This window comes from Mus pahari, chromosome 2 (assembly GCF_900095145.1).
Source record: "Mus pahari chromosome 2, PAHARI_EIJ_v1.1, whole genome shotgun sequence".
Taxonomy (NCBI): Eukaryota; Metazoa; Chordata; class Mammalia; order Rodentia; family Muridae; genus Mus; species Mus pahari.
Window position 1 is genome coordinate 16,850,453 of NC_034591.1, and position 20,926 is coordinate 16,871,378.

The following is a 20,926-nucleotide window of genomic DNA, read 5'->3' on the forward strand; positions in this document are numbered from 1 at the left end:
AAAAAAAAAAAAAAAAAAAACAAAAAAAACAAAAAAAAAAACGTGAAAAACTCAATATGCAGAAAGTTCATCTTCCCCAAAGAAGATGGCATGACTTACAGTGGGTATCAATATCTATCTTTCTCTACACACATATGCACATACACGCACCCATGCATGCACACATGCACAGATATGTATACTTTCAAAGGTTTTCTTTAGCAATGATAGATATAAACTTTGTATGGAAATTATTTTTATCTAATACTATCCCTAATTACAGGAACGCAGCCTGTGCAGTCACCATTGTCTGCCAGTGAGAATGGGCACCAAGCAAGCCACATGCCACTGTCTTCTCAGAGACTCAACCCTTCATCGTTCTTGATTCTGTTGTTCAGCAGCTGAGACATTTGCTGTGTGGTACAGCTCCGGTTGCTTCCCTGGCTCACACTGCTTTACGCTCTCTCCATATTGACCCTGGTTTTGCCACTCTGTTTCAGCCATGTCTACAGTTGATCCTATGTGTATTCACAGCAAGTTAGCATTGTATTCCCAGGAAAGTCAAGAGGCACTAATGCACGTGAATATTTCTCTGTGGATTCATGCTTCTGGGAGATTTATGGACCAGTGACTTGAGAGAAGGGCAGCCAGATAACAGAGGATGTATACACACAGGCAGCCTTTTTTTCCTAGAGGAATAATATACTTTGGTTTATACTCAGCAAAACCAGAGATAAAGACAGACATGACTACTGCACTGATGAGAAAGTTCAGTGTGAATATTCTTGTAAACAGAAAAAAATGGTTGGTATTCACTATGGTCATGTTCATGTTTGTATAGTAACTATAATGTTCTAGAACAGAGCTTTGGGAATACTTTTGGAAAAAGCTTAACGATATTGATATTAAAATCCTACTTTGAGAGAGAAGAAAAAATACAATGTGGAAGGAAAGAAAGATGAAAATAATATCATAAAAGAATATTAATAAATTAGTGACAATTTTAAAGGCTCCAGTAAGGGAGTACATTCACTCAGAAGTGAGTATTTACAAAGTCAAACTTTGTACAATGTAATAAAGCCAAATCCCATTTATTGGTGGATTTGTATTTTATTATATAAAAGGCTATTGTATTAAACAATAAAGTAACAAACTTATTTAAACAGATGTGTGTGCATGTGTGTGTGCTTGTGCATGTGTGGGTGTGTATATGCATGTACATGTGTGCATGTATATATATAAGTGTGTGATGCATGTGTGTATATATTTGTGTCTGCATATGTGAATATGTGTGTATGCATGTGTGTATGTGTATATATTTGTGTGTATGTGTGTGTGCTTGCATGGTGTGTATGTATGTATATGTGTGTATATGCATGTGTGTATGCATATGTATGTGTGTGCATGTATGTGTGTGGTATTTGTGTGTGTGTATATGTCTGTATATACATATGTGTGCATGCATGCATGAGGTGTGTGTGTGTATATATGTGTGTGCATCACATCAAGCAGCTCATTCTACTGACTTGTCAGCTGAAAAAACACTGTTCATTCCATAGGGCTCTGGAAACAGAATGTTTGCCTTCAGTTGAAAGGAAACCTCTTAAAGTATTTATTAGAATTTAATAAAGGAACAGAAAATACTACAAAATGATAAAAATGTTGTTAAAGTGATAACTAGATCATTATGATAATAATTATAATAATAATTATAATGATCTGACATTACCTTGGAAATAATTATCAATGCTATTATTCTTTGTGTACCTCAGCAAACAATAAAAATACAGGTTTATGAATATCTTAGCTTTTTTAGCAGAATGAATTCAGAGTTGTTTAATATAAGAATAATATATCTTCACAAGTAGAAGTAGGCAAAAAATATTAATAACAAGGATGTCCACCATAAACAATGAACCCTCAGAAGCAAACACAATGTCCACGGATGGAAGATTGACATATACAGTGCAGTGTGGGTACTTAACAGACGCCACGTGAATGCTGAAGTAGATGGATGTTTATTGGCGAAAACATGCACAATGTAAACGTTACTTTCTCTTTTTAAAAAAAAAAGGTTTATGAAAATGAAATGAATGGTAGAACCCCAAATTCACTTCAATCACAATTGAGTGCAAGCACACCACACACACACACACACACACACACACACACACACACCTGGCACATACGTACATCCTGAGGTACTATTCTGGTTTCTGAGAAAGTAGACATGTGTGTCTATATACATGAAAGTACTGATTATGTAATATTTTAAAATATTCAAGTACTGTTTTCATAATCAGAAAAAAATATCCTGGAATGTTTGTAAGAAAATGATACTTGTGTCATGTATAAATGTTCAAAGCAAAATCAGTTTTTTGAAAAATTGCTTATTTCTATTCTTTTCTAATTAAAAAGTCAAGATATTTTATATTAAACTCAAATAGGAAAGACAAGAAAGACAGTAATAATAACTTAATAGTTAAAAAAAATACCCCACACAATGTCTGAAAACAGCATTTAAAAAAAGAGCTTATATTCCAAATGTAACTCTTGATTAAAAACTTGTTTTATTTGAAGCTACCACATGTAATACAGAATTGAAATTACAGAACAAATATTCAGAGAAAATGGATTTTCTTTGATCCTTAAAGAATGACAGCAAGATGTTGCACACCACCCCCTGTACTTAAGTGCACAGCAAATCTGGGGTCTGCTGCCTAAAGAAATATGTATTCCCACAGTCAGCAACAAAGTGAAAGAATTATGGATTATTTCCTTTGGCTGATGAATTAGTGTGGTTGTTTCCAGTAGATGTGAAGTGTTTTCCTTATTAACACAGGAGTTTACATATAAACAAGTGCTGGTCCTTTCTCCTTAGAAGTTCCACTGATACATAGATGATGCAGGTTCAATTGCCCATAGACAAAAATTTATGTGGTACAAAATTTCTGTCTAACTATTTCAACATATTTAATTTTTTTCCGGTGTATGGGGTGTATATTACAGATAAGACAGTACCCAATACTGATGTCAGTGCTTTAGACTAACACTTAAAATTTCCTTATATTGATTTCATTTTCCTTATTAAAGCATAAATGTTAAAAGTATTTCATCTTTACCCAATGTGATGGTAGGTAGGAATATTTGTTTGGTTTGGAGTTTTCTTCCCCCACAGAAAATTATCCCATGCCAAATCCTGGCTTAAAGGCTTACTGTAAAGTTTAAACTTAATTCCCGTACTTAGTCTTCTATAATCTTCAACCTTAAAAAATGTTAAATACATACATATATATATATATATTTTTTTTTTTTTTTTTTTTTTTTTTTAAGTTACACGTTTTTGAGAAGTCAGGTGGGATCCCAAGTAACCTAAATGTGGGTGTGGGCTATGCTTTTGAAAAGATTCTCTATGAAGCTACTCACCAAGGAGCCTGTTTCTCCTGGGATGAATAAAAGCAAGTTAACAATTTTCTCTCAGCCGCCATTCATAATGTTAAGTCGGTGGAACATTCTGAAGATTTCTGGAGACCCACACAAGCTATCCACATTGTTTCTCAATGAAACCGATTCTGAGTGCCCCAGGAGGCTTAATAATGAGGTATTCAATAGTACCCAGAAACTGCCCAATAAACTCCCACTTAGCTTGTGTTCTAACAATACTCAAGTAATCTAACAAAACACATTTATTTTTCAGCTTGGGGAGAAAAGTCTGTTTTATCCAATAATTTCAGTTTAAGAATGACCAGAAAACCATTTTTGTTTGTTAGGAAAAAATCACATAAATAATAGTTTGAACAATGCCAACGGTGTTTTAATACAGTCTGTTTCCTGTACACTCGTCTGGAGGTTTTGTTCCCTGATAAGCTCATCTTGCTTTTACCATGCGGAGTCATAACAGCAGATGCTAGAGTAATTAAAAACCTATCACTCTGGACTACTCTATGCCAGTGCAGTCTAGGACAATGCAGGCAGTCTATGGGTGCCCTTGTCGCAGGTTACCCATGTCTTGCGGCTGACGCTGGGTTTTAATGTGCATCCTTGTACCTCTCCTTCGGCAGGAAGTCCGTCTCTGGGGATCACTTGCAGAAAATAGGACATTGAGTCCATAATTAAAGTAATCTCGTTCCAGGCAGATGCTGCAGTTGGCTCTGTTATCACATATTACAAAAGGCATCTTGAGGGTTATAAAATGTGCGGCAAATAGCCTTGGAGATGAGAAACAGCAATTTTTCATCTAATTTTGATCCATAGACATGTAAGCACTGACTTGCTACTTTTTTGGGTTTGAGCCAAATCACTATTATGGTGCTGAGATGAGCCAGGCAGCCACCAAAATTAAAGTATACTCTAGCTTTTATCCTCAAAGTGAGCAAAGCTCTTTTGTAACCATCTCTGCACTTAGCAAATATGGGTGCCATCTCCAGGCTGAACATTAATGCCTGCAGGGGATTTAGAAGAAAGGCTCCTGTGGCTTAGCTTGAGAGACACAGTTGCAATATATTTGCTTAAGTTAAAACGGGGATCTGATTAAGGGATTGGCTACCATACTTTTCTTGCGAGTACAGTGCATGTTTTTAATTAGAAGCCTTTCTACTGTTTATCTTTCCTACAAAACTCAGAATGTTGCTCTTTGAAACATGCAGCCCAGAGTATTTACTAATGCCCCTGTCATCATAATTCCACCCATGAACAATGACAGGGCAAATGGTCTCAACTAGCGCTGGACGCTAGGGCTGATCAGCATTAGTGTTATACGCTGGCACTTCTGTTTAATGTTTATTTCATAAACAAAAAGACTTTAATCATATACTGACTTAATTGTCTGAATATCTTACATGTCTAGACACTGTGTTTCACATGTTATAGTTCTTCAAAACTGTAAAAACAAAAAATCCTCAATAAAACCATCAGCAATAAAAATTCCATAACAATGCTTCCTATGGACTTGAGTCATTTAATTTAAAAACAGTCAATAGTATTAATCTTTAAATTTCCATTACCCTACATAGCAATCAAAACTAGGACTTCAGTTCAGTTTAGTAAACCATAGAAATATTTGTGTTCTAGGATGTTTAAATATCAGAATTGATACTTAGAAGAAATTATGCAATATCCCTGGAATTGTTAGAGAAAAACTATAAATCATGAAATTTGAACTGCTGAAAGATTTTTATTAAATGGCCAAATTGATATTTACCAAGACAACTAACATATTACATAGCCTGCTGTTATCAGTACATGCCTGGAAGGAAATCTAGGAGTATGGGCTCTAAATCTTTGGCATAATCTTCTGATATATCAACTCAATGAATATTTATTAATCTCTGATTAACATTATATTATATTGGAATGATAAATTATATTTGTATTCATTTGTGTGGCATTGTCTTGGTGTATACATGATGCTATATAATTAAATCAAATGAATCAATAATTGCTTACTTATGTTCTATGGTGAAGCACTGGAAATTCAGTTGTTTTGAAATATGTAATATTATTATTATTATCTGTGTTTACCCATCTTGCTGTACAATAGATCACAAAACCTGTTTCTTTTATCTGAAATGTTGGGTCATTTGATCAAGAAGCCTCTCACCCCGATATAGCGGCCTCTTGTGAGGCTATGCCAGTGCCTGCAAATACAGAAGTGGATACCCACAGTCATCTATAGGATAGAATACAGGGCCTCCAATGGAGGCGCTAGAGAAAGTACCCAAGGAGCTGAAGGGGGCTGCAACCCTGTAGGTGCAACAACAATATGAACTAACCAGTACCCCCTGAGCTTGTGTCTCTAGCTGTATATGTAGCAGAAGATGGCCTAGTCAGTCATTGTTGGGAAGAGAGGCCCCTTGGTCTTGCAAACTTTATATGACCCATACAGGGGAATGCCAGGGCCAAGAAGTGGAAGTGGGTGGGCAGGGGAACAGGGCGGGGGGAGGGTATAGGAAATATTTGGGATAGCATTTGAAATGTAAATGAAGAAAATATCTAATAAAATAAATAAATAAATAAATAGAAAAGCCTCTCTCCCCTCCACAGCGAAGCCCACCTCCCTCTTCTTTTCAGGATCCCGTGCATACTCAGCAATTCTACAGACGAGGGTCATCTTGTGCTGTTTGGGTCTAAGCCCGACTTACTGCCATTCACTCCCATTACACATAACTAACTAACTCTGTTCTTTAAAAGTGGATAGCATTCCAATGTGCATGCATTTCACACAATCGCTATCTCTTGGTGGATGTAAGTTCTTATTGATGAACTCAAGCTTGGTCAGGGACCTGTGATCTCTTATGCTTCCATAAGTTTTAAACGTGCCTTTTTCATTTATTGTAATGGATTAATTACATTATGTTTAATCCTTTCCCGGTCTCCTTCCTGCTTTGGAAGTTCTAATTTCATGTCCATTTTAAACATATATAGGTTTAACAATTATCTTTAACTGAGGCTATGGTCTTTCAAGTTACTTTGAAGGCATTTAACACTTCTTCCTTCAAATTCAAACTATGCTGCCCAGTAGCTTGGTTATTCATTGCTTTAAAAATCCATCTTAAAGCAGGTGTCAGTGTACACTTGATCAATTACATCCACATCCGATGCATACAACTCTAGACACTCGCCACATGGCATTGCTCCTCGTGAGTGTGTCACACCCTGGAAGGTTTTATATTTCCACCTTTCTTCTGGATTTATCTTTTTAACTCACACACATTGTCTCTTTCTTGCTTCAACATGGTCTGCATAGTAAAGATCTTCAGCTACAGTTTGAAAATCTATCTTGCTTTCACATTTGTCATATTCCAGGCACAGAATCCCAGGATAATGGTTGTTTTCCTTCACTTCATTGAAGATATTTTTCCTTTGTCTTCAGATAATAAGACAACTGTTCAGATGAATTTACAGGTAATGTACCTCTTCTCTAGCTGCCTTTGGTATTTTCTGGGGTAATATCCTGAAGGCTTATTATCTGCCATATCACTGCTAATTTATTTTATCTTGCTTAGATGAAGAAAACATTCACCTTTCCCTTATTCCTAACCCTTCTTCCCACTATCTCCTTAAGCTTACTCCTTCCCAGCCTTTGTATCATCTCCTTCTAAAATTTATACTAGAGGTTAGTTTCTTAACACTGTTTCATAGAATGCAACTGATGCAAAACCTCTGTCTGTCATATCAGTTACTTTCCTCTAAGGTGTCAAGATACACACACACACACACACACACACACACACGCACCTTGAAAAAAGCAACTCAAATGAGAATTCTGAGGTCCTAGTTAAGTTACAGCTTATCATTGATTCACATCAGGAAGAAGAGAGTAATGGATACTGGTGTTGAACTAATTTCTTCCTTTCTATGCAATCCAGAACCCCAGCTCACAGAATGGTACCATCTATTCTGAGGGTGGGCCTTCCCACCTCAAATTAACCTCCTCAGAATAATCTTCCTTGCATGGCTAGAGGCTTGTCTCCTGGGTGACAGCAGACCCTGTCAGGTTGATAGTTACTATTAGCCATCACAGAGACTCTGCAAATGTTGATGGTTTAGCATCGCATACATAACTTATCCTTATGGATGACTCCAAGCCAATAACAAATTTAATTTTTTCCCCCTCTGTGTTTCCAGAAAATGGATGCTTCATAGGGTGGACCTATTCCCAACTCTCCCTTATTTTTTTTTACCTCCTACTATCTTTAAAGAAGCTCTCACATCTCCAGTCTACAGGAGTTAGAAAGCCAAGCCTGGGGCCCAAGTCTGTGTTGAAATAACTGTCAGACATGACAGTCCCAGATCCTACCTCCAAGTCAACTTCAGTCTTCCTCTTTTCTTCTGAAACCTGGTGCTGCTATTCTCACAGGTCTCAAAGTTTCCTGCCTTAGCTACAATTTCTACATATTTTAGCAGGAAAACTCCTGCTATGTCAGCTTGATCTTCCATGATACCAGAAGTCCTCTACAAACACAATTGCAATGTATTTGAAACTAATCATAGTGACTATTCTTTCTAGACCCTTTTCAGTCTGCTTTTCAAGCATTTCCCTGTTTCTATGTTGTCTTCACAGACCCTGTTCTCACTGTGCCATAGGATGGTAGTATAGGACTATAGCTAAAAGAACCAACTTTGAGTCAGTTTTATTCAAGGACCCATTAACTTGGGGAACACATGGGAGGTTAGGGTGCCTGGCATGTGAACACTCAGTAAAGAGTGTTTTTACTGGTAATACAATACTACTGCTCACCACCACTATCAAATGGCATTCTAAACCCCATGACAGCTCTTGTATTCATAATGATTCGTCCTCCAGATGAGCTCATTTTAAATAACAGGTACTCGAGAGTATGTTTTCCTGGGTAAGAGCACATTTTACAAATTGTAGGAGCTAAGCCATGCAGCAGAGGATTGGCAGAATGGGAACAAGAACAGGAAACAAGAAGAGAAGGCAACCCAAGGCGATGCTACCCCTCATATGTGACTGCATTACATAGCCATGTTTAAGATCACAGAAAGTGCGGTACTAGAAATGAATTTACAGCGAGCAACTAGGTAATAGGTATTTCAGGCCACACTATCCTGACCGGTGAGGTTCAAAGCTAGGGTGAGTCAAGTTCAGAAGAGGGAACTTGATCTAGTTCACTGGCTTGTCTAGTTCACTAGGGTTGGGCTTTGCCACACTCCCATAGTTCTTTGACAAGGGACCAGACACTGGCGAACCATTGAGTGGCCGCTGCCCTAGGAAATTGTATTTACCTGCTTCTCCAAAATCACAGTCACTGCTAATTTTAAACATGTTGCAATTATGGGTTGAAAGTTCACGAGGGGCTTCTATACCTGGACAAATTAATTCTAAAAAGAAGAGAAACCACAAACATCACATTTCCGTTAGAGTCCAAGGCATTTCACTGGAGCACAACCTATAGTGCACAGACTTTCTTTCACAAACATTCCAAAAGGTTCCAAGCAGGATATGTCAAGCGCAGGTGTCAGTCTGCCCCAGCCACAGGGTGTGCAGAGCAGAGCAGATCTGGCTGCAAATGCCAGGCCCTTCTGAGTGTTCTGACCTTGCTCATGCCATCAAGGGAAACTAAGCGAGGATGACAGTGCTTTCCACAGACTGCTTTTCCTTTTAGATTTACCAGGAGAAACTAAGAACCATCAGAAAATCAGGTCTTTTCAAGAAGAAACAAATTCCCAGGTGCAGCTATTCCCCCTGGGGTAGAATTCTGCAGCAGCATCCGTGTCTCCAGCACTGAGGGACAGGAATATGTCTCTCCCGGTCTCGTGGCCCGTGCAAAGAAGGTCCTGTGCAGATGATCCCAATAGACTCAGTGAGCCTTACTTTGTGATTTTTTTTTTTTTTGAGGAAGAAAGAAGGAAGAAACACAAGAATGGAGAAGAGACAGCTGTTTTGTCTTTCGAGTATTTGTTAAACATAAAATACGTCACATCATTAATATAAGAATTATGGTTCCTTCGACCCTTCTTGGAGTTTGATATTTTATCCCAACCTTATTCCTCTCAATTAAAAATTAAGTCCCCAAAAAACATCCTGACCTCATTTGCCAAGGCACCGATCTGTGAGAGTACATGTTAGACCCTGAACTTCGACTGTCACCCAGTCCAGCCTAATTGGCTGTGTAACTATGATAAAAAGCAGGGCCTGCGGGAGGTGAGAACTGGCAGCCAGGGCTCCGACATTTCCCTCTACGGATGAATAATATACTTTTTATCTTGTCATTCACGGGTACATTTTTTGAGCAGCACTAAAATAATTGACTTAAATTGTAGGATGTGTTTTTTAAAAAAAGAAAATCAGACCATCGGGGGAAAAAGAGAATTGTGATTTACAGATGAAATTCCTTATTCAGAAAACAGCATATCTAGTTTTACCTCACAGTAGGGATACAATCATTTCCAACTTACAGGAGAAGTAATTTATGGGTTTTTTTTGTAGCAAACTGCATGCAATCTTGAGATCCAAGAAGAATCCATATATGTCAACTGCTGACGCCCTGGTCTGAGGCACAATGAACTCCCAGCAGACCTGCACATGCAGAGTCCTGTCGTATTCCAGATGTTTCCACAAAGCAAATATAATTGTGGGGTTTCCTTTAGATGAGTGGAAATAAATGGACAACCAACTACCGTCTTCCTTAAGGGATTCTCCAGGCAGCTGGAATGGCTCCCATCAAAAATTAAAAGCACTAGGGATACATTCAGACAGCAATTCAGAACTCTGCATCCATTCTGTTTCAAGCCTGTCAGGTGTGCAGAAACTGCTAGTGTCTTCAATTTTCCAAATGATCTTTTTGCTTCTTGTTTAGAGCACTTAAAAAAAAAAACCCTCTAAAAGTTATTTCCTTTGGAGTATCAATGTGTAAATATGGTCCCTCCCAGGTTCCTCTTTACTGGTCAATGATTCTCTTCCCGGTGCTCACAATCTTAAATAGAAAATATCTCAGTTCATTGTTTATTTTCAGCTTTTGTGCCTCTTGGTATTTGTACGAAGTGGGTAGTTTTGCTGCTCTTAATATTATCATTCATGTCAAACACAGTAGGAAACCCCTGCTGGCCACATGGAAAAGATTCTGATGCTATATTGCAAACTCCACCTGACTTAAATGGTGTAAGTATCGTTATTTTCCATAATAAAATAGAAGTGATCATTTAATGCAGAAGAAGTGGGGAAACATGACTTTTTAATCATATGTTGCTTTGCTCACAGAATAACTTTTGGCTGGTTATTTAACAGCTCTATTCTTCAGCGTGCTCACCTGTAGATACAGACACCAATTCTCTAAAGTGAGTCTCATTTTTATGAGGATTGTTGGATTAAAATACAATAACCACTTAGAAGAATAGCAGGCACATGGTAAATGTTTAAAAAGCACTATTATTTCCCACCTTTCCAATAATGTCTGAGGTTAAATGGCTTGAAGGTCTTATGCCCTCTTTCCTCCATCCTTTGATTTCTCCCTCACTCTTACATTGTTCCTTCTAATCATACCTGTCTTTGCCCCTCTCTCCTCTCTTCTCCTCCCTCTCTTGCTCTCCCTTTTTTGCTTGAAGCTTACTAGTCACTGAAGACTACAATACAATATAAAACTAGAGACAGACACTACAGCCATAAGGCACCACCACTTATACAACGTTTCAACATGTGACAAACAGTCACTATACGATGTTTCAATATGTGACAACAGCTGCTATACAATGTTGCAACAGCCGACTAAAGTAACTGTAGCCTTCTTGCCTATCCATCAGCACAGCAGGCCCTTCAGCCTCAGGGTGCCCTTGTCTCTGTCTTTTACTTGGTTATTTTTTAACAAAGAAGCCAGTAAATGCAGTCCACATGATTTGGTAAGTATTCAGAACTTCAGACTGGCCATTTATTCCTTACTAAGAAGGTACACATAATGAATTACAGAATTGTCTTGAATTTCAGATGTATATAATTCTTAGTGCAGAACTTTTAAAAGTTTAAAAGTGAGTGACTTGGTTTAGAACTATAAACAACTCACCATGAATTGGCTATACTGAGATTGAAAAAAAAAACTGAGTGTACTATCAATTAATTGCCATTAACAAACTAATGTTAGATATTAGTCACATTATTTCTTCAAAGCTAGCACAACATATTTTATAAGATGTAAAGTAATATATTAAAACAAATAAAAGGGAGGAAGTGGAATGGGAACCTATGACTTTATCTAACAGATCTCTTTAGGGCTGCCAAGATGGCCCAGTGAGTAAAGGTGCTAGCCACCAAGCATGATGATCTGACCTCCAACCTTCAACGATACATAGTGGAATGTAGCACGCCTCCTACAAACTGATTTCCAACTTCTACACACGGAGCATGGCATGTGCATGCACCCACCACTCCAACAAGTAAGTTCAATTTTAAAATAAAAAAGTGTAAAAAACCCTCAAACCTCTATATCAAGGTTATACAGTAGACTAATAAGACCACACCTAAAAGAAGTCAGAAACAGGGGCTGGGGAGAAGGCTCAGCTGGAATAGTGCTCACCACACAAGCACTGGGACCTACGTTTGGTTTCCCACCATCCATGGAAAGTTGTAAAAGCAAAAGCATGCTCATGCAGGTTTGTCATTCCACAACTGGGAAGGCAAGGACAGGTGGTGTAGAAGGAACCTCTTATGTCTAACTGGCCTGTAGCTGTGGCAGGAAATAAACGCTGGGAGTTCCAGTAGGAGGCAAGGAATCTGGGATAGAGCCAAGCTCAGGAGATTTTCATGCAGGAACATGGAGGGGGCCCACAGCATGGCAGTTAAGGAAAGATAACCAGCTATGTGGCAGAACTTAGAATAGATGGGATAGTAAGCTATGAGCTTACCAGGGAACAGCCAACACTTATGCCTTAGATAGCTAAAATCAAACACATTTAAATTTGATTCTCAAGAGTCGTTATTCCAGGAGCCTGGGGCTAGGAGGGAAAATACACACTCAACAAGATGGCTGTCTGGGGCTTATCCACTAACTTAGACTGCAGATCCTTGCCAAATGCCTGGCTTCAGGGGAGCATTTCGGGCTTCTCCGAATTCTGAGTGAATGATCATTGAGCCTAAGAAGATTAGCTAGTCACCAGGGACAGGACAGAGCAAGGAGAAGTGGAAGTTGTAGAACTTCTGCAGTGGTCCCGCAGTAGTCCTGCAGAAAAGGACTCAGATTCACAAGCTTCCCCAGGCAGAAGGCAAGGAGATTATATGTTGACCAGCTCTATGGGATAAGTGCGATCCTGTCAGCTGAGTCACACAGAGCAGAGTCAGACAGGAAGTGTTCAGTCAGTGCCCTGGGGTTGGGCACAGGAAACCCTGCCGGACACTGAACTAGACCCTGTCAGGGCTAGAGAGTTAGTGATGAACTTTGGTAGATGCCATTTCTATGCAGTTTTTTGCTGTTGTTGTTGTTGTTGTTGTTGTTGTTGTTGTTGTTGTTGTTGTTTTGCCTTAGGATGAGATTAGAACAGAAATATCAACGATATCCTCTACCTCTGTTTTGCCTGCCTGTCTACTGAACAGCTGTTTCTAACTGTGAGTTACTACACTTGACACATAATCAGTGAGCAACTACTGTGTGTCAAGCACTCTTCTAGACTCTTGGGGCAGATCACTAAAGAAAAGATTCTTGCCTTCAAGGAATTTGAATTTTAGTGATAAAAAAGTAATTAAATGAACAAGAACATATGTTAGCGATAAAGACAAATGCAGTGAGGGCCAAGAGTAAAAGCCAGGTAAGAAGGAGGAGGATTGGTGGCCACAGGGGAGGGAGGAGGCACAGTCAGTGTTGGGAGATGGCAAAGTCTTTGAACCAGTGTGGTGTCTGTCTTGGTGTGAAGAGCATTCACTTGATCTCCTCTTTGTGAGCTCAGGAGAGAATCTTAGGTTCTGAGCTGTCCCAGATGCTGTACCGTCACAAATCACCTGCTGATAACATTTTCTTCTTCTTTCCCTCCTGGTGAGCTACACTCATTCTTCCTTGTGTTAGTTGTTCTCTCAGATATTCTGGCCATAGCTACACAAAAGTATTTAGCAGGTTTTAAACACATATATTTAGTCAGAGAGCTCAAAGCTAAATTGGTGATCATCTTCCAAGAGGAGTGTGAAGTACTGAAGGATTGCACCTGCTTTTGTTTTACTTTCTAACATTACATTTCCTGTTGCTTGGACAGAACTGTTTGTTTAGGTTTTTTTTATTTTTAATTTAAATATAGTTGCACTGTTTACCCTTCCTTCCCATCCCTCCCCCTCCCTCTCAAAGTCATGGCCACTTTTTAGTCTCAGTCTGTCTCTCTCTCTCTCTCTCTCTCTCTCTCTCTCTCTCTCTCTCTCTCTCTCACACACACACACACACACACACACACACACACAGAGCGCCATACACATATGTACAACCAGCTGAATCTACTCAGTGTTGCTTGTGCATATTTGATTTTAGAGCTGACTACTTGGTATTGGATAATCAACAAGTTGGCTCATCCCTGGGAATGATGGGAATGATAAATTCTCCCTCTCAGCAGTTATTGGTTGTCTGCTGATCATTAATTATGGGCAGGGTTCCATGAGATTCCCCCTTTCCATTTTAGCATATCGATCCATATTGTCATTGTTCAGACCTTATTCAGATAGCCATATTGTTGAGGTATCTTGGGTAAAGCTTCCCTGACATTTCTAGGAGAGTCTCACAGCAGACTTCATGTTCCTCTGGCTCACACAGTTTTTCCACCCCATCTATGACCCATCAGTGAAGGAAAGAAAGCAACTGATGGTATTGTCTAGCTGTAATGTCTATGAACCGCAACAATGATCAGTGTGGCAAGATATGCCTAAAGGTGTAGTAGTGGCACTCCTATCTCGGCTGCAACCAACAGATGTCACATTAGACTTAAAGCCCACTCAGCAGAAGGAAATCACACCTGAGACTGTAAACCCAGCCAATGTCCAGGGCTAATGAGTCCATGGACCTTACAGGAGGCCGTACTACTGCCACTTTAATAAGATATAATTCCAAACTGCATGCTAAAACTTGTGCCCACAGATAGTGTAGCTCTCACTTCTCATCAAAGATGCCTCCCTTAGCAGCAGATGGAACTTACATGAAACTACAACTCTTCAAAATGTAGAGATCAACTGACTGAGGGGTACCAAGCCCCAGTGGCTGCATCTGCAGCACAATTCCTACACCTAAGGCATCATTCTTTTACCTTTGTTTCTAAATTGCTAAATAGGTATTATATATATATATATATATATATATATATATATATATATATATNTATATATATATATATATATATATATATATATATATATATATATATATATATATATGTTGGGGTATAATTTGGTTTTGCCATATGATTATATTACAGAATGACTAAATGGTATTAATTATATGCAAAATCACACATTTTTTGTTTTGTGAAACAGGGTCTCTCTACATAGCCCTGACTGTCTTGGAACTCAGAGTGATAAGGCATGTGATATCACAACCAGCCAATCAATTTACTTTTTAACAATGGCAGTATTAGAGATACTTAAGTATGATAGTCTTAAAATTGTGGTTCTCATTTGAAATGTCTCCTATAGGCTCGTGTGTGAACTGCATGGTCTCCAGAAGGGAGCACTATTGAGGGAGGTTGTAGAACTCAAGGGCGTAGAAGCTAGCTAAAGACAGTGGGTTACTAGGGCCATTCACTCTCATATTCTCAAAACCCCTACTCTCTCCCTTACCCTACCTCACAATGAGTTATACAATCCTCTGTGCTATCAGTTTCTGCAACCATGATGTTCTACTCAAACCCAAAGCAACCAGCTTCAGATTCAACTCCTTGAAGCCAGGGGAGCCATGCTCCCTGCAGTGTTTACACTGTTGCAACATTGCATTGTAGAGCATCCATCCTCAATGAAACCTTCAATGAGACAGCTCACCCCTCTCCTCCTCACTCCATCATTGTTGCCAGCTGGAATTTAATTTATAAATATGGTGCTTACACATAAATATGCAAAATAAAATCTTTACTGAAAATCGACTCCTTTAAAAACGAGTTCTGACTTCTCTTCGCACCACAATGAATGGTTTCAACTGAAGTCAAATATACTGACATAATGCACTTAAGTAGTTATTCTGTGTAACTCCATGAAAGGTAGCATTTTTATCCCATGTTCATCACACACACAACAGGTACTTACATGAAATTCACACAGCCTGTGCCAGCTGGTGGGGCAATCCAGACAAAGCTGAGGTTGGTTGTAGGCAGGTGACTCACATGAGAGGCCACCACACTGCACATAAACTGGTTGCCAAACTGTTGGTCGGACATGATCCCTGTGAGACAGAAAAGGAGGGGTGTTACAAAGAAAACAAAATGAACTCCTTCCTACCCACCAGAGCATGATGACATTTTATGAACATTTTTATTTTATACTAAGACTCATAAAGCTAAATGACTTCCCATAAGTTATGTAATTTACTCTTTTCCTTGATAGAGGTAAATTGATCATTTAAGACATCATTATCATTAAATGACCTATGAAAGCGATCACTAGAGAATGTGTTGGCCTTTGTAGGACTCCACTGATCCCCAAGTCCCCTCAGAGCAGCACGCACTATCAAGTCTGGATTTCTTGGAGCTTTCAGAGACGTGGGAGACCACACAACACAGTAGACTGGGAGGTATGTTAGCACAGAGGTGCTCTGGGAGATACTTACAGGATTTGACTTCTGTTGGGCTATATCAGTGGAGATCAGGTTTGCCTGGCAATGCCACCATTTTCGTACTGGAAATCTTACAACTTGGGGAACAGTACTCCAGGCCTTGTTCACTCGCAGGGGAACATGGTTTGACTCTTAGAATACAGCTTTCAAAAACTGGAGATAATGGTATTACTGCCTTAATTTTCATGTTGGTGGTGTGAGGACAGAGTGGGTCTAAGTTAGCGACGTGGTTGGATAAAAGCAGTCGTGTTAGCAGAAAGAAGGGTGTTGATCATTTTGTAGCTTGTACCGTGTGCCAGCTTTTGTCTATCTATGTGTGGGAATATCCAGATGGCATTGCTCTTAGATGGACTTGCCTAGGGCTGTGTTCTGTGACCTTGCTTATGTTTGATATGAAAACACTATGGCATGTCCGCAGGTAAGCCAGCACCTACTGAGGTGTTGAGGTATCGGGGATGCCTCTGATCCCCTTTAACAGAGCCTTTCTCTCAATTTTAACACAGATAAGAAATATAAATTAAAAACTAAACAATAAGGAAACAACCTACTTAGAAAATAGACAAAATACCTGAAGAGATTTTGTGCCAAAGAAAGTATATATGGTAAATAAAGTACAAAAGTGTTCAACAATATACACTACTCCAAAGTGCAAATTAAACAACAACACAGCAACTACCTATCAGAACCACCCAAATTCCGATCACTGACAACATCGCCTGCTGATGCACATACACACTGAGTTCACAAAACCCTTCAGCTCCTTTGGAAGACAATTTTCTTATAAAACTAAAACTATTCTTACCATAACACGTAGCAATGGTCATCCTTGCCACACTCCCATGTGAAATGAAAATTTGCGTGTGTGTGCGCGCATGCACGCGCGTGCGCACACACACACACACACACACACAAATGTTTAAAGCACATTTTCTAATAATTTCTAACACTCAAAAGTAACTAGAAGATTTTTCAGGAGAAGGGTGAATAAATTGTGATCTACCCAGGCAATAGAGCCTGATTTAGTTAAAATGGAAAAATAATGAACAAGTACCATGCAAGAGTAGCCAATCTGAAATGGCTACAGGATGCCTGATTCCAGCTAGATATCACACTTTAAAAAGGGAAAACTAGAGAAGCAGTTCAAAACTGAGTCCTCACTGGAACCTGGCAAGGGGCAAGGGAAACGCAGAACACGGGGTCTGAGGGCAGAGGGGCTATTCTATACAGTGCATCAAAAATGGACCACAGCCATTATGTAAATGCTCAAACCACACAGGACATAAAATACTCAGAGTAGCACCTAATAGATGCTATGTGCACTGGGTGATAATGATGTGCCAAGTGCAGGGTCATTGATCTTGACGAATGTGCCACTGTGGGCAGGATGTCAGGTACAGAAGTGAGCTTTTGCCTTTTTTTTTTTTTTTCAGTGTGTAGAGGCAAGGGTTATGTGGGTAACTTTTAAACTCAATTTTGCTGTGAATTTAAACTTGTCAAAACAAACCTCACATATTAACTAAAAAACTAAAACATTGCCAGGAATAGGAAACTAAGTTTCAAAATTCTCTCATTTATTGAAGTTGTAGTTTTGAGCAGATGCTTTATACTCTCTCAAATAAAAAAGAAAATTCTGTGCTACCTATATCTAAAGTATAATAAATTTGTTATAAGACAGGAGGAAACACATCTGGTACTACAAATGCAGCCGAGAATCCATGTTTAGGGAGCTCACAGTCTACAGGCATGAATCCAGCACTCCTCCTCCTTTGGTGCATGGACATAAAAGTTTAGATTTCATATGTAAGACATGGGGTGTTTAATTCTCATAACAAACAACACATAAGGCAACGCGCCATGATGCATTTAGCTGACTGTTCATGATAAATACAGATATTCTTCCAGTCTATCAGAGTAATTTTATACAATAAAATTCTAAGTATTGCCCCACAAAACCTCTCAAACCCATTCACATCATCTATACCTGAGCCATCTACAGCGGCTACTCAAATATAACTTGATTTAAAGTAGAAATATTTACTTTTATTTGCTCAAAACTACAACTTTAATAAATGAGAGAATTTTGAAGCTTGGTTTCCTATTCCTGGCAATGTTTCAGCTTTTTAGTCACTATGAGTTTTTATTTAAGACAAGTTTAAATTCACAGAAAAATAAACAATTCAGTTCTTCAGTTGCACTAATCATATTCCAAGTGCAGAAGAGGCAGCTGCAGGTAGGAGTTTGGCAGCAGGGAGCAGACCACGTCCTTCTAATGTAGAAATCCCTATTAGATGGCCGATGCACAGAGCAAAACTCAGCTTCTCTGGATTGACCTCTGATCTTTTTTTAACTTCAGCTTCAGCACTGTCAGTTTGTAAGTCCTTCCCATACCTTGCACACTGTACACCTGAAATATCAAGTGGGCCCCTCTGCTGTGTTAACACAAATGATGCCCTCTAACTAAAATACAGTCTTCAACTGTTCTCTGTCACCTCACAAATCCTGCACTGGGATTCGCTATCATCTTTTCACCTCCAAGACAACAACCCGATGTTCCTCTCTTGGTTTCTGCTGAGCCTTTTACTGAATCCCAGAATACTAGAAAGCATCTGGAATGTTCTGCTTCTTATCCTCCACCATATCCCCCATTTCTTAGGAAATCAGATATCCTCTGGCACCTGCCACGGTATGCATAGTCAGTATTTAACTTACTTACTCATGCTTTAAGCAGTTTCTCATTTCTTGAGATTAAAAACTAATACACATTTTTTATTAATTTATTTTCCAATTTAGAGCATTAACATTTCTATGCTTAATTTTTTTGTGTGATATTCTCATTTCTAAACTGTTCTCAGTTTCATTCACCCCCCCCCCGGGATTCCACAACAGTGCCTTACCCGGTTCTGTGCCCCACGACTCTCCCTATTCTACCAAAATGAGTTCTCAGAAAGGTCATGTCCTGGTTGCCTTCCGGCCCAGGCTTCCCATCAGCCTCCAGCAGAATGCTGCCCTCACCACCTCTCCCTAAGTTTAACACAATATGGCTTCACATTCTCCCTAAATTGTCCATTGGGTCTGAGCTCTAAGGGCCAGCCACCAGTCTTAGAAGTATATGTCCTCTCATCTTTAATAGATCAAGTCCTATGTCCTCTTCAAGGGCAGGATCAATCTAGCATCTTTAATACCAGGAGGGAAGTCACTGAGGTAGGGATATACCAACCATGGCCTCACCCTCAAAGACTTCCATCCTGCTCATGGCCTGATTCCCATGTTTGGGTAGATGCCCTTTCTGCACGTCATAGCAATCCACCTGTTCTTCCATCCATGACTTTCTCCCCACATAGTATATGAGAGTATATTTCAATCTTTGTATTCAGGAAGACAGCACAATATATGCCCCTTCATAGATATTCAAGAAGTATTTTCTGTTTAAATATATAAACAACTTTTAAAATTATAAAGACATAGAAAGTACAACATATGCATGACTTTTGATCAGAATAAGTCACAACTGATCTAGGAAATGGAAGAAACAGGCTAGTTTTGCAAGGTAAAAATGTTGTCTCATTTCTATTTTCAAGCTGCATCTTAGACAAAATTCATCTAACCAGAGAAGCCATGAGGTTAGAGAGAAAATGAGACTCACAGGGAGATGACATTCCCAGAGCAGACTCAAGAGCCATGACTCAGGAACTGCCACTCCCCTCCTGGTCAAGCATGAATCAGGGACCCGATGTGTGGAAATGACACATCTGCAAGTGAGTCTAGCCACAAAGGAAAATGAACACTCCAGCTATAATCATGTGGGAAGGAAATTAATGGAACAGACTAAGGTTTCAAACCTTTGTAGGGTGATTCATGGTTGAAGTAGCTTCTCTTCCCTCAAAATTTCTCTTAGGGACTGAGTCGATGTCTAGGTCACATACTACCTTACTGAAATTTATAAGCTGCTGCCATACATATATACGTCATATATATGGCTGACGTGTGTGTGTGTGTGTGTGTGTGTGTGTGTGTGTGTGTGCGCGCGCGCGTGTGCATGCATACACCCTGTCCTGAGTAAATACGTTACAGAATGATGTTCTTGCTAGCCAGCAGTCTGGGGCTGCAGTTCTCCAACCTGCCTGTCCAGGGGCAGATCTAACCTGAGTACAGGGATTTGAAAAAGCTTACCCATCAATTATTATTTGTAGTCAGTACTTGAAAATTATTATTACTACTAGGTATTATTAAATAATATTTAAATGCTGTAACTATATAGTTATAAATTAAATTAGTGCATGTTATATAACTATATAGTGATTAAACATTAGTATTATCATTATTGTTAACATTATCTAGAATTCTGAGGTTAGGGTTAAAACTATTCAAATGATCAAAATTTCAATACAATTTAAAAGTATCCAACAGAGTCTTACTGAATGGCCTTTGTAGTAATAATGTAAAATATCCTATATTTTTGTCCATTACTCCAAAACTGATCCCACACGTGTCTTCCAGACCCCTGTGTCTGTGGATGTATGTGATGGGGTCTGTGTGATGTCTATGAAGGCAAGAGAACAGTCTTGGGTACCATTCTTCCAAAGGCTCCTCTGAATTGAGCTAGACGAGCTGGATAAAAAGCAGCAGATATCCTTAGCCATCAGGGAAACGCAAATCAAAACAACCCTGAGATTCCATCTCACTCTAGTCAGAATGGCTAAGATTAAAAA

The 20,926-nt window shown here is 39.1% G+C and overlaps 1 protein-coding gene across 2 annotated transcripts in view; it reads right to left on the reverse strand.

Annotated features, from left to right (window-relative positions):
• The window catches only part of Reln (reelin), a 447,612-nt gene that overhangs the window by 308,956 nt on the left and 117,730 nt on the right, over positions 1-20,926 (reverse strand). For both annotated transcript variants that reach the window (XM_021190313.1, XM_021190312.1), the window contains exon 3: positions 15,692-15,827. In XM_021190313.1, coding sequence (XP_021045972.1) covers positions 15,692-15,827 — 136 coding nt within the window. The remainder of the gene's footprint in view (positions 1-15,691; positions 15,828-20,926) is intronic.